Source organism: Gallus gallus, chromosome 1 (genome assembly GCF_016699485.2).
Source record: "Gallus gallus isolate bGalGal1 chromosome 1, bGalGal1.mat.broiler.GRCg7b, whole genome shotgun sequence".
NCBI classification, from domain to species: Eukaryota; Metazoa; Chordata; class Aves; order Galliformes; family Phasianidae; genus Gallus; species Gallus gallus.
The window spans coordinates 33,124,546-33,139,966 of record NC_052532.1 but is presented as its reverse complement, the minus strand read 5'-3'; the positions used below and the strand labels follow the sequence as shown (position 1 = coordinate 33,139,966).

Genomic DNA, 15,421 nt, shown 5'->3' with positions numbered 1-15,421 from the left:
ATTCCTCCTAACATCTAATCTAAATCTCTCCTCTTTGAGTTTAAATCCATTCCCCCATTCCCTGTAACTATCAGACTATGTAAAACGTCAGTCCCTCCCCTGTTTATAAGCTTCACACAAGTATTAAAAGGCTACAGTGAGAGTATTCTCTTCTAAACAACGCCAGTTCCCTCAACCTTTCTTCACAGCAGTAGTGCTCCAGCCCTCTGATCGTCATCATGGACCTCCTCTGGACACACCAACAGTTCCATATCTTTCCTGTATTGGGGTCCCCAGGCCTGAAGGCAGTATTCCAAATGAGGTCTCACGAGGGCAGAGTAGAGGGGGACAATCCCCTACCTCTCCCTGCTGGCCATCCCCCTTTTGATGAAGCCCAGGACATGGTTGGCCTTCCAAGCTGCAAGCACATGCTAACAGCTCACATCCAGCTTTCTATCCACCAGAATCCACAAATCCTTCTCCTCAGGGTTTTTGCAGGAAAGAAGAGGACCCCATTGTTATATTTTATCTATAGACACAAGAGAGAAATCCTTCTGATTTTCTGTCTTCATGACAGGTCAGAAAACCTTGATACAACCTGGGACCCTGGTGGGCAGGTGAGCACAGGTCAGCAATCTATCTTGGCAGAGGTACACCCAGCAGATCAAGGGAATTGATTACCTCACTCTGCTCAGCATTTCTTAGACTGCATCTAGATTCTGCATTCAGTTTTGGCTACAGACTACAAGACACAGACAAACTGGAGTGGGTTCAGAGGAGGTCAATGAAACTGGCAGGGAGATGGAGCATTTATACTGTGAGAAGGAAGAAAATCTGACTACATTCAGTGTGGAGAGATATCTCTGGGGGAACCTCACAGCAGCTGCACTCCATTCTGTGGAGATATCAACCAGAAGACAGCTCCAGGCACTTTACAGTGGTGCATGGTGGGACAGAAGGAACTAACTGACTTATGTTGCATCACAAGAGGTACAGACCCATAAGGAAAGAAGCAGGCAGGGGAGGAGGTTGTCCAGAGAGGTTCTGCAATCTCCATCGTTAGAGGTCCCCAAGAGCCGACTGGGTAATGCTCTGAGCAATATGGCACAACTTTGTGCAAAAGGCATGAACCGGCTACCCTGTTGCAAAAGTAAAGCTCAAAAGCCAACCACATGGATACAACCACCTGTTGCCAAAGGACTGTCATTACAGTGAAAAGATTCAGTACAAAAAAATCAAGTTTCATTGATCTGCTCTTTGTTAGGTGTGGCCATAGAAGGAAAAGCGTAGAAGAGAAATGTATGAGAAAGAGACATGAAAAACACTCAGTCAAGAGAGAAGTAAAAAGGTAAAGGAGAAACAAACCGTAGCGATAAGCCAGAGAAATAATGACACTACTAAAGGTATGAGCCTGCTGCAATGCTACTTTACATGAATGAAAAATGTAAGTTTTGAGGAGAAGGTGAATGGTTTTCTTTGGGTGTGTTATATGATGAAAACTGCTTTTCTAATTTTCTTAAGTGGATTAAACTAATCCAGAAATAATATTCCTCTAACGGCTTCCAAATGGGTAACTATCAAACAACTACTAACAAGTTACTTCATGTAAATAATATTAACATCAAATATTAATTCAAAATTCATCAGGGAAATCTGGAAAGCATGAGTCTAAGCCCAGATTTTTTAATGAGCATTTAATAGCAGACATGCTTCCAGAACCCTGTGAAGAAACAGAAAGCCCTAAATCAGATGTGACTACCTGCAAAGGGATTAACAGGAAGACCATTCCTTCTTATAATAAATAAAACATACCTAGAGAAATGCCACAACTCTGGTTGCACAAAAATATAATCAAGCTTATTTTCAGGAAGCAACTACTTCCATTTTAAAGAAAAAGCAAAGATTATCTGTAAAACACAGATCAGCCTTTCTACTCTTTGGCTTCCTCAGTCCAGTTTTGTCCCTAAAAATCCAGAAGAATATACTACTGCATCTCAAAGTAGGAAGCAAACACGCTGTCTAAATACTTCAGTTGTACATAGCCCTAAGTGACATCCCTCCCAGTAAGACAGAATTCAATTTATAGTAGTTAGAAATTAGAAATAAATCCCTCAATTTCTTTCTAAAAAGATGTGAACCGAAGAGCTTGGTAGCTGTAGAAGCAGATAGAAATGTAACTATGCTGTTTGAAGGCTAAATCTTCTCCATGATACAAGTATGTAACATCATCTAGCATAGCAGATCTGAAAACTATGAGAGTTGCTCTGAAAGTAACGCCTCCTACTTTATTATGTAGGCCCAGAATGTCAGAGGCAAATGTTGGTGGCATGGCAGTAGAGGCTGAACCTTCCTGCCAGTATTCCATTCCATGTTGTCTCTATGTTACAGATGGCAGCAGAGGGGCTCTCTGATAGAACAGTGCATGACATGGAAGTGTGTACAAAGCAAAAGTGTGGAACTGAATTCCTCCATGCAGAAAAAACTGCACCCACTGACATTCATTGATGTTTGCTGAATGTTTACAGAGACCAAATAGTGGGTGTGAGTACAGTGAGACTGTGGGCGGTGCATTTCAGCAGCACTGACAGCAACAGTGGATCACCTCTGGTGGTGCAAATCTTTGTAAGCATGGCATGCAGGCTCTTGTTCACTGCTGGCAGAAATGCAGAGGTAACTGTGGTGAGTATGTTGAAAAATAGTGCTTTGTAGCAAAGAATTTGCTCTATCAAATGCTATTGTACTCTTTGTATTTATCATAGTTTCCAAGGAAATAGGGGGCATTGGTTTCAGAGTGAGCTACAGAGTTTGTTTCAAGCTAGCTTTCCAGCTAAATGAACAATAAAGAACAGGAATTTCAAACCAAATGTATATACTGCATCAAATCACAGTTTAGTATTACAAGAAAAAAAAAATGGAAAATTAAAATTGTAATAAGGACAAAGTCTTACCAGTTTGGTTTGGCGTCACTGACGTATTCCCTGCACTTGGTACAAGAAATAGTGACTGGATGAAGGACCCCAGTGCATTCACAATATCCCGAAAAACTTTAGTGGAATGTTGCTTCATATCGTAGGACTGACAAAAGGACCTGAAAAGTATTTTATAAAATATAATAACCATTTGATAAATTGGAGACTAAAATTTTTCTGCAAATCAGAATAAACTTCAGTTTGGGATAAATGTTTTTTGGGAATATGGAAATAACTGTAATTCATCCCTTCCCTGGATAATCAGCATTGCCTAATGCTTTATATAAAATTACCTTCAAAAGTTTATAGCATGTAAGTTTCATCCTATTTAAAATGTCTTAGAAAGCATTTTCCAGCAGAGAAAAATAACAAGATTTCTTAAAATGTAAGTAAGAAGGAAACTTGCTGTACGTTATACCTTAATAGCTGAGGCTGCACACAGAGCCTGTGAATAGATTCTACTGCAACAGCTCTTAGCCACTGTGGTTTGTCTGCATCCAGAAACTTAACCAGCAATGACAGAAATATTTCACATTCCGTCACCTAAAATACAGAGTTTATAGTCACTGAATTAAAAGAAAAAACTTTCTGCAAAATATCTTTCCCAAATTCTTGTGTCATCTTAAAAGTCCTATCCTAACAAGTTTTGCACAGGATCTGGAAAAAAGAAACTATACTTCAACAAGCATTTATTAACCATACCTAATACTCATAGTATTGTTTTGACAAGATAACGGCACGTATGCAATTGTATTAAAAGCTTTAAAATTCTTCATAGATACTGCAACAAAATAAATGTGCTACAGTAAACAAATGAAAAAAAGGTGGCATTTTTTTAAGCAGATGCCTAACACTTAGGAGGTAAAGAACAGCTGAACGTGTGTTTTTTACAAATATTCTGTCAAGAGCTTTAGCTACAGAGGTCCAAAGCCTCTTAGCAGTTACTGACAAAGCGTAGTAGTCAATAATATTTAAAGCCAGGTAAACAATATAAGATCAAAACTGGCTTACCCAAGCCAGTCAAGTACAAAAAAGACAACAGTTAACCTATTCTAAGAATTTATGTAAATCCACAGTTAACAAAATCATATGAGTACCATACAGGTAAACACAAATATCTATACGAGAAAGATGATATTTAGACTTTTCTTCTTTCAGTACAAGTCAACATTTCCCAGCAACTAACTAATGCTATTATTTACCACAGTAATGGCACATATATGGCAAAACAGAATTGCATACAGAAAATTTGAATGCATTTCTTACCAGCAAACTGTAAAACTGCTTAATCAAAACAGAAACTACTCTCAGCAAGCGCATACAGATGGGGAAATATGGTTTTTCCACTGGTGCTGGGGAAGATGATGTGCTAGAGCCTTGTCTGAATTTTATATTTGGGGAGAAGAGCTTTATAACAAGAGGGCATACTCTCTCCTTAAGAAGAAAACTGAATTCTTGATGCTGAAATAGAAGAAAAATTCATATTCAAAATAAATTATTAACAGATATTCTTCAATTGCCATCAGTAGCTCTGATTATGCATCTTATTTACACGCACAGTTAAGATCAGGGACTCTGAAGTCATGTAAATCCTGGTATCAATTAAATGTTCATAAAATGAAAAGAGGGGCAGATTCTATTGTAAAGTTCCCAAAAAGCATGATGAAATCACATGCTCAGGTACATACTTGCACTCCTCTTCCTGTATCTTGCAAACAACAATAGTCTGCCAGTACATCATTTTTTTTACATATTAAGCTTCTTAATTTAGATAACATCGGCTAAAATATGTTACCATAAGATTATGGTGCCTTTGTATGCAGTAGATACACACAAATCACAGTTATAATTGCTTCTACTTTGCAAGTGTTGCAAAGTTAATGTTCTCATTAAGTTACACAGCTAAATTATCAAAAGTTTCATAAATAATTCAAGATAGAAAAATACAACTTTATGGGGGATACAACTGGCAAAATAAAAGATGAAACAGAGCAACACATCTTCCACAAAGTGCACAAAGCGAATGTAATGGAAAGAAGGAAAAAAAAATATGGTGGTCAAAAAGCATGCAGTACTTCTCCTTCAAATAAAAGATCAAACATGTAAAAGTAAGTTTCTTTTGCAAGTGGTATTCATGCTAGATTAAAGAGTTAATGATGTGTAAATGTTACTACACACGTGAATAGAAGACTTCCTAATTTTCTCTCTGACAACTACTCACTTGTAAAAACACTTGTGGAAAGTCATTGAGGACTGACTCAAGAAGTTCAAGGCCAAAAGTTCGGGTCATTTCTGTCATACCAACAAGCCAGTATGGAGCATCAGCATTAACTAATTGACAAAGATCCTTAAAAAGAAACACAATAGCATTTAGATTTTCTGCAGAGTCCTTTGCTGTAATAATTTCCTGCGTCTACAACAAAATCTACACGCACTGCATCCTTGGTAAGTAAAAATTTCAAAGCAATTTTTCCTCAAATACATCTTTTACTTAAGTTCTTATGAAAAAAAAAATATATTAATTTGCTGGCATCCTTGCAGTGATTGTTTGTTCTTGCCCTCAAAAATATCTCAAGATTAGTGACTTGCAAAGCCAAGAAATTTTTATTGGTATGCTGAATACAATTCTTACTTTTTGTTACACATTTTACATTAATTTACATTACTAAGGACAAGAAGTATGGCTATGGTAGCAATGTGTGGCTAAAGCAAATAAGAACTTCAAACTAGATGTCAACAAGCATACTTAAGATTTATAATAAAACATTTTCCTACGCCACTTTGTCTTCATTTTCCAACCATCCCTCTGGGATACAGCATAGTATTGCCAATTATAATGAATACATATAAGAAGGCCTGAAGCTCTAGTTAAGGACCTCACCAATATGCCAAAAACAGATTTCTGAAATTTCTTACAGAGACAGAGAGCACCCAATCATAACTGCAAATGTGTAAGCATACGCTGCCCAACTACCTGAAAAAGCATATATGCATCTTTAGCACATGGCTTCAGTGTACTGACAGATCTTCTGTTACTATTTCCTTGAACTGCAACTGGCTGTTCAATAATGTCTGTGTGAAAACAAAAATCAGTTTTGTGAACCAAGGAACTGTTCAAGATCAAGTATACATTAAGTGTTCTCACAAAGAGGTTCTAAAAGAATGGCCAGGTAATTCTTCAACAGCTTATTATTTCTACAGAAATAGAGATTAGATGGAATACCAATCCCAGATGCAATACCAATACCAATTAGATGGATCATGAATACCAAGCACTTCTTTACAATGAATGCCCTCTTTAGGACCATTATTGTGGCCTCTGCCACACTGAGTATTCTAAGTTATCTTCACTTTAAGTGGATCACCCCAAACTCCTTCACAATACTAACCTGGAGATAAGCTCTCACACTTTGGGAAAAAAAGATTTTATTTATTACTTTATATCAATCTATCTCTCCATATAGTACTGACTTGGATTGGCATGAGGATTTCATCACTCGTAAATACAAGTCGATGTACAAAAGACCATAAAAATGAATAATGCCTATGATCTTTTATAACGTTATCTGAAAAAGATAAACATTTGATGTCTGTCAAAACAGGCTAAAACAAACAAGCAGAGAAAAAAAGTATGCCTACCTTTGTATCGTTCATCTTCAGCAACCACTCTCTCAAACACCACAGTAACTACCTGTCGTACTGTAGCTGCTGCAGTGTTATTCGTGATATTATCTTTTGTGAAGTGCAATCGAAAACAAAGTACAATTGCCTGAAAATAAATAAATAAATAGATCACCTCACAGCAGTAAATCTTCATCTCTTAGCTAAGAGTCAAGACAGCTGACTGGGGAATATTTTCCACTATCGTTTGTCAAAAGGTTGCCTGAAAAAACCTAGCTCAATCACTTCAAATTTGAAGAACCAGAATAACTTTTATGGATTATCTTAGCCAAAATTCTTGATAGTAAAAGTAAACTAGAAGTGGTAATAACAGAAGATGTTACAATGCACCAATAAAACAGTAACCATCATACTGAGAATACACAGTAATCAACTACATAAAACGATCTGTATGGACATTAATGTCAATAAGGACATCAGGATTATACAGTTAATTACAGAAAGGCTAGGCAACTTCCAAGCTAAAACATAAATAACTTCACACAATTCCTCTACTATATAAATCACAACACTTTAATAACCACGTTGGCTGGGCTGCTATTATTCCTCCAAAGGTGCATATTTTGATGTGCCATTGTGCAGGCAGTGACCTGAATATTGTTTGCCATTGGATTTGTTATTACCTCTAACACATAATTTAATAATTAATGGTCTTATAATAAATTTTGATGATTAACATCTGAATGTGTGGTAAAACTTGTATTTCCTGCTCTTCTACCTTTATTTTGTGTCCTTGCACTTGCACGAACAGCCACACCCAGGTATGGTGCCATATGCTGCCATACAAGATGCAGAATTTTCTTTTACATCCTTTTTTTTGTAAACTATCTGTGGACTCCACTTAGATTATGCAATAAATCATACATTTCTGGACTTTCAAAAGATGCTGCATGACTTGCAGGTTAATCTAACTGCAGTGTGCATATTAAGGGCCTCTACAAGAAAATTTACCAGTAATTTTCATAATTTTAGTCAGTCAGGCTGAAACATGAATATTCAACACACATCTGCCTCAAACTCATTTTCTCCATGAACTTTTCAACATGGAAAAAAAACCCTTTCAAATAGTTCTTCAAATAATCTTGTGGGGAAAAAGCAAACAAACCAATCCATTATTTTATTCATATTAATTAAGGCTTATATTTGGCTAACTGAGAAGCTCTAGTGATTCCAAGCCTTGGATAAAAACATGAATTTTTACTGCATACTGCTGCATCAAGAATATTTTTTTTCTTGGCTCTGTCAAAGCCTGCCCATAACCGACTATATGGTTCTAAAACACACTAGTTAATAAATTGTTTACAGCAAATTGAAAACAGTACAGCAATTAGATTTTCTAGTAATCGTACTATGCGAACATTTGCCTCCCTCTACAGCCTAAATTCAATCTTGATGGAACAACATTATTGCACATTGCTTCAGAACATCTGCTACCAAGAATCCTACATTCTAAATGAGAAACGTTTTCTTCAAAAAAATATTCTTTTGCCTTAGAACACAGCATCTAACATGGAAAAGGAGCATCGTGTGGAAAAAAGAAACAAGTTGGTGATGTAGAGTCTTTGCCATAGTGTGAATACTCAAGACAAAATGAACAGACTGGCAAATCCTTCAATCCTCAGCAAGTTTCTGTTCTGCCATCTACACATTTTTCCATTATCTTTCTGCCTTCAGCAGACCTTCATAACCTAGCTTTCATTTCTTTTCATGTTTTTCCTTTCCTTGCTCAAATAGATTAATAACGCTTTTAGCATCTACTCATCTAACTGCCTGGGAAGCTATTTCTCCAAAATCTGAAGGAAAGAAAAACTCTAATCCCTACATCAGAACAGAACACCTTCAAAATATTCTTGAATTCTGTTCTCTCAAAGAAACACAAAACCCTCTTATATTAAACCAATACATGGAAGGCAAAGAATAACAAAGATGGAAATTTGCAATGATCTGTCAAAAAAAATTCCTTATGTTAAAAAAAGAATACATATATACAGTCAAGAAGAGGAACTTCATAATTTGCAGATTGATAGCCAGTGTAGCTTCTCATCTACTAAATAACAAATAAAATGAGGTCATAATACAAGCTTTTTGGTTCAGCTGAAACACAATATCCAAAGCAGTACACATTTAAAACTGTACCAAAAAATTATTTCAGTTCTGACTGAAAAAGCAATAATTGCACTACTTAAGTGATAGATTTAAGGCAGGATGGGGGGCAGCTTCTAATATTTGCTGCATTAGTGACAGCTTAAATTGTGCTATGTGCACTTATTTCAGTTTGAACATATAGAAAACAAATTTAGTAAACCAGAATAAGCATTAGCCCGGTATTTTTTATTTAATGTCCCCATTAGGTTAGGAATTTATACAGTGGAGGAATTAAAAGACAGAGCGAAAAGGAAGATAAAAGAAATCCTATTTTCAAGGTTCAGTATAAAGCCAATAAAGATTCAAAAGAATCAAGATATCTCCCTCTTCTTCCATTATTTCCAAAAGCTTTATACATAAAATTTCTTCCCATTTTTCCTCTTCGATATTTTGACTACTATAACTGGCACTAACATATACTTACCTTGGATAGTGCTTCATCATGCACAACTGTATTGGTTGTTAAAAGAACAAGAACTGTCTGAAGCAATTTAAGTTCTTCAAGACTATTTTCCATCAGTTGCCAAAGCATGTTTATAATGTTTCCTGCTGCAGCCTACCAAAAAGAAATCATTTTGTGTCAATAATTATGATGTTTATATATTGTTTATATCATGTGTACACCTGTCAGAATAGCACTTTCACAATTGTATGCAACTTATTATCACAGAAATCTCTTAATGCGTGGTCCAATTAATTAATGTGTTGGTCCAAATTCAAGTGGGTTCTTTATTTTCTGTTCATATCAGAGAAATAACAGTATACTTCTATACTATGCAAGCACAAATATATATTTAGATACATTATTTTCACCAACTTCTTAACACACTTTATGGGAGTACCATAATTATATCGCCTCATGTTGCAATAAATGTGTATACATTTATTTATTTTTAAAATAACACACCACAAACACAATATATAGTGCTATCACATAGAATAAATTTTGTGGATACGGTCTTAATCAGGTTTATCAATGACTGTTCCTGTGCTACAAGAAAGCAAACTAGAAGTGGTTTTTTTGAACGTTCACAAATTCCTACTGGAAGTCACTACTTTTCTCCACCACATTTTTTTTTTAATGATGGAAAAGGAGTTTTTTTTTTTTAATTACATTTTTCAATCAAAATGAGCAATATATTTTGCAAACTATGTTCAGTGTAACGTAAAGAGCCTCCTAAAAAAACCACTCATCTTCAGTTTGGGGTCTGCGCTACTGACATTGAAACACTTCGGAATTTATGTAAAGATTGATCTTACCTCTGAAACAACTTCATGGGACATGAGCCTTTGTATGGCTGCTAGACACAGCTGAGTGATCTTTGGTTCCTTTGTTCCACAACCCATGAGAAAAGGCTGAACTACCTCTGAGCTGTTCTCTTTCAATGCTTTTGAAAAGAGATACGGAAACAGTCAATTCTAAATACTTTGAAGAATACAATGCAAAATCTGTTAATCATAGCTATTAAAAAAATTTAATCTCCAGCCTTGGAAACCTGGGAGTTACTTTTGTACCACAGGGAAAAGCCAAATGAAGAAAGACAAAGGGCTGCCAAGGCACGCCTCCATAACCACCATTAATGCTCTAATTCCAAGTATCTTCTCTCCTTTTTCAACACTTCGTCTTTGAGCAACTTTCCAAATCCAAAATGCCTACTTAGAGCCCATTTGGTTCGTTACAAATTGTAAGATTCTGCCTACCCCAAAGCTCTCTGTCTGCACAGTGCTGACCACTCTCTTTCCAGGAGCCTTTTCCTTCTGGCCTGCATCACCTCAGAACTGTATTCAAAAGCAACACAATGTGTGGCACAAGGCATGCCAAACACTTGGAATGAAGGGGAAGAGCAAAATGCCATCAACAAAACAGCTGGAGAATTCTGGACATGCGTCCTGGATACATACACCCGGCTGTGAACTTTTCAACCAGTGTTTTAATGTGAAAAGGTACCTTCTTAAAGAGAAGTATTTTCATGAAAATTACAAGTTTCAGAATTTTTTTTTTTAAGGAGATAAAATCTCACCATTAATACAACATAACACACTGACATGTTACAAAATGTTTTCCCCAAAAGAGCAATTCTAGAAATATGAGATTAGCTTCATAAAATTAAAAAAGAATATATTTCTGAAAGGTCGAAGCAAGGCACACCCAGACCAGTGAGTGCTTTTCTGCCTTCCATATAGCATCGTTGATTCATGCAAACTTCTCAGACTTTAGCTGCACATCCTTATTTCATATACTAAAAATTTCCTCGTGGCCGAAAATTGTGAAGAACTTACACTGAATGTCATTCCCATGCATTCTAGCTATTTGTAATAATAAACACGCTTAGAGCACAAATACTACCACAAAGAAAGAAAAAATACGTTCTCACATAATAATGTGAAGTTTATCAATTTTATAATCTTTTATTAAAGAATTTGAAGTTCGGCTGTCATGAAGGTCTATTATTAAGTACTGCTATAAACAATTTGAAAAAAGGCACAAACATCAAGGTAAAAGCCAGAAAAATGTATTTTAATGATATTTTAAACTGAAGCACATGACTGACAAGTTTCTTTGAAAAGAACAGGATACAGTAAGTACCAACTTTTATAAGGTATTTGCCTGTATGGGATAATACTGGTACATACACAGTCCAAGTCAGTCACTTCGTGTGCAACTAAAAGAGGCTGATCTTGTGCCAAATGCCTACACAAAAATGAAACGTCAGCATAAATGTGAATGAAGATGTAATTTTAAGCATGTGTCAGCATGAAAAAATGGCTAAGCCTACCTACAACAAAGCCAACAGAGCTCACTCACAAGTGGACACAAATGCTTCTTTACTCATACAAACTTCTGACTCACCAACAAATTCCAACCATCAAGTAGAAAGAAGAAACAGTTTTTTCTTAAAAGATAACATAAAAAACTTAAGATTCGTGACAGAGCTCTGAATGGTAAAAGTGCACGGGATTTCACAGTAAATACAGGGATTAAAAAGAAAAACAAAATTTTCTACAGTATTTTTTCTTTAACCTGCTAAAATCAATTTCACAACAGGATCTGTGCAAGTACTTTTACTTTATGAAGCTGAAATAAACATCTGGTAGCTCTAGTTTGGTACCAACTATTACATGAGTTTCAGTCTTAAAATGCACAAAAATGTTCTTATATCCAGCTGTGCTTCCATTTTGCCATACCAAAATTATCTAAGAATTTATTTAAAAAGACATCTATCATAATGAACCACATCACAGAAGAAATTTGGGGAAAATAAGACTACTTCACTCCATCAGCAAGATCATAATCTTTTTAAAAGAATTTCTAAAGTGAAAGCATGAATTATCTAAAAACAGAACATCTCAGGGCCACGTGGAAATAACTTCTCACATCTGTCTCCCATGCTATAAATCACAAGCTGACTTCTCTTTGGATTTACTCAAGTTCTCATAAATGAACTCCAAAGCACATGCAGACTGCCAAGAATGACAATTCTGAAACTACCCAACTTTTTCCAAGAGAAAGAAACAAGTTATATCAGAGACCTCAGGATTCTGGCAAGTTAAATGTATCACCAGGCATAGCATTACTTCTGTACTATCACAGTAAGCTTGTCATTTTAAAATTACACCTGTTATCCTGATAATTGTAATTCCACACAGTGTATAGCTTCAGGAAAACATAAGGTCAGCTTATGTTAAAATATCTGATATAGTTACCTATTTTAGTGAATCAACAGTTTATGGCAAATAACAACAATAATAATATTCTAATGAAAATATACTCCTAGATTAACGGAATATCTGGTAGGTGTTAATAAATATCTAACAGTCAAAAATACTTACTCCACTAGGTTTCACAACTACAGTAGTCTTTTTCAGCTAATGTGTACATGCTAACTTCTTTCAAAATAATATTAAATACCAGGTGGGAGACAGCAGAGATCTGGATATTAACTTATCTACAAGATCAACTTACAACTGCTTCTTCTTCAAAAAAAAAATACAGGAGTCCATAAGGAGTTGGAACTGTTTAATGGTACTGCATTTCAATTAGTAGGATAATGTGCAGGCACAGCGTAAGTTACCCTTTGTTCCTCAATTTCTCAATGGGAAAAGAAGTCATTACCCTATTATCAAAAGTTAACTAATCAGAATAACTTGGAATGCCTTCTGTTTTTGAAAACCTCATAGAAACAGGCCTGTGCAATTTTGTTTTGATGAATGAAACAAATTCTAACTACATTCTAGTATAAGCCTTACAAATGAAAACTAATAACAAAATACGACCTACAGTCAGAAGGCGTTCCCTCAGAAAGATAAAGGACTGCCTATCCATGCCTTGAACTAACAATTCTTCACATCTTCTCACTCTGAAATCGAGATTAAAAATATACCTTTCTAAAATGTAAAGATCTTTACACAGTTATATTGCAAAGAATGTTGCTAGCTTCCCAAATGGCTAACGGGAGATTTCTCTTGTTCATTTGTGTGTTTTGATGCATAGCTGACATTACCTGGCATAGTTTTTCCACTTATGTCAGCATTCATGACAGCAGTAAAAACAAAGAAAATAAACAAATAAAAAAGAGGCATTAAAGTGAAATACTGAGGGATGGGACTGCTATTTCAAATACTTCTAGAAAGTGCCTCCTTAACAACATCTGATTTGCATACCTCAAAATAAGAAGTAATTTTGCATCTATTTCATTTGGACCTTTCAAATAATTGAGCACTGTAAAGAAGTTCAACTACAGCTGGGGTAGACACTCAAGCATTAATACAGGGACATTCAAATCTGGCCAAAGATTTTACCAGCAATTGGTAAGAAGCCATCAATTTACATGCTATTTAACACAGCTGAGGAAAGTCAGAGATAACTGCTTTAAGCACTTACAAAGCTGCAACTTGCAAAATATCTCCTGTCCCTCAAGGCAATGGTACATCTGAAATTGAATGACCTTGTCTCTGATTAAGATGGATTTTTGCCTGCCAGATACAAGTCTCCAAAGGCTAGACTCTCACAGTAAACACACAGATGAGGATCTGCAGAACTCCACACAGAGCACTCAACAACAGCTGTGGCAGTAGAAGACATGGAGAACGTGAAGCTCAATAATTTCGTATTTTTCTAAGTGGATGATTACTTTTTAGAACAGTCACTGAAAATGGAGACCTTGCTCGGGCAGCACTAATATAGCACAAGTATAATACAGAAGTAGAATTTCTCAGTATTCCTGGATTTTTTGCTAGGTACCTACAAATACAGTTTCACTGATACCGCACACACTAAAAGGCATTTAGGATTACTGCACATACCCAACACGTATCTTTAACATTTTGATCTATAACACAAGCTTGTTTTTCCCACTGCACTGCAAATAATTACCTGCCAAAATATCAGTGTTCCGTGCAGCTATTGTTTTCACTTTTATTATTCCTGATTCAGCAGCCTGTAGAAGGAAAATAAGTAGTTTAGATGCTGTTGCATACATCAATATCTGCAAAGAAATAAACGTATCTAAGATAAATAAAATTGTACAGCCTTGGAGAAAAATAAATTGCAGTATTTTCAGTAAGCAGAGTTAATATGGAAGTGAAATTTCTTCCCAGAACAGTACAGAAAGGGATATATTCAGTGGTTCTGATTTTCAGAAGGCAGTTTTCATTGTATTATTTTTCAGTCTTAAGAATGCAAAGAAAAGTCGCTAGCAAGCAAAAAAACAAACTGGCAAGCAGTTTGTGTACATCCTCAATCTACGAAACACCTCGTGATACGTTACAACTTGTCACGTTCATCAGATTGAAATGCTGAAGGAACTGCAAATATTAGTAACAGCATCAATGTTTAATACATAACACTTGAGCAATTAAATCCAGTTAATAAAACTGACGTGGTACACAGCACTTGAATTCTATCACTGTTCTTCAAGTCAGGCAGTAGCATTTTCAGTTTGTAAGCTAACACTTTTACTAATATTTTTGGCACAAAATCTAATTCCTCATGCAATTTCTGTCCTGAATTCCCTGTACGAATTAACTGCATGCAAGCTCTACAAGTCTTCTGTTCCCAACAGTACCCACAGCATCCCCCAACATGCCACCCCACTGACATCAATGCCCCCTGGTCCCCATGAGCAGCACAGGGGTGCACCTCACCACCCATCCCTCCCATGCCAGCAGCCCAAGGGATGCTCAGGGCCCAGCAATGGAGCAGGGACATCATGAACCACTGCGAGGGACCAACTCTCCTCTTAATCATCCAGCATAAATCACCAAAGTCATGTTTTCTAATGCAGTCAGGTCAAACTGAACATTTCATATTGATGCTTTACCTTTCAAAACTAAAATTACTGGCAAGTTCTGTGTAAAAAATGCAAAATACACTGCAAATGGCTTATTTTCAGTTTTTAAATTCATTAATACCTCATAACCCCCTGGATACAATTAAAGAAATCTCCATAAAACATTGTACACCAAAATAAACTCAACAGTTTTTCCCAAACAATAGAAAACATGTTCCTTTTCTGCCAAATTTGAAAGTATACGTGCCCCTTTTAACTCTGTTTCATATTTCTGTGTACTTTACACACTAAGCCTTCCCACATTTCCTTGGATTTAACATTCCTGCTCAGAGAACTGTGCTGTCACTGTATGGCACA

At 36.0% G+C, this 15,421-nt stretch overlaps 1 protein-coding gene across 5 annotated transcripts in view; it reads right to left on the bottom strand.

Annotated features, from left to right (window-relative positions):
* Positions 1–15,421, bottom strand: part of MON2 (MON2 homolog, regulator of endosome-to-Golgi trafficking) — a 78,016-nt gene that overhangs the window by 48,898 nt on the left and 13,697 nt on the right. For all 5 annotated transcript variants that reach the window (XR_005857370.2, NM_001199605.3, XM_015281478.4 and 2 more), the window contains exons 2-10: positions 14,149–14,212; positions 10,035–10,162; positions 9,199–9,330; positions 6,588–6,717; positions 5,923–6,020; positions 5,170–5,295; positions 4,215–4,409; positions 3,367–3,491; positions 2,928–3,067 (exon numbers count right to left, since the gene is read on the bottom strand). Coding sequence is in view for 4 of the 5 variants with exons in the window: in NM_001199605.3 (NP_001186534.1) it covers positions 2,928–3,067; positions 3,367–3,491; positions 4,215–4,409; positions 5,170–5,295; positions 5,923–6,020; positions 6,588–6,717; positions 9,199–9,330; positions 10,035–10,162; positions 14,149–14,212 (1,138 nt within the window). In the remaining variant the exon portion in view is untranslated. The remainder of the gene's footprint in view (positions 1–2,927; positions 3,068–3,366; positions 3,492–4,214; positions 4,410–5,169; positions 5,296–5,922; positions 6,021–6,587; positions 6,718–9,198; positions 9,331–10,034; positions 10,163–14,148; positions 14,213–15,421) is intronic.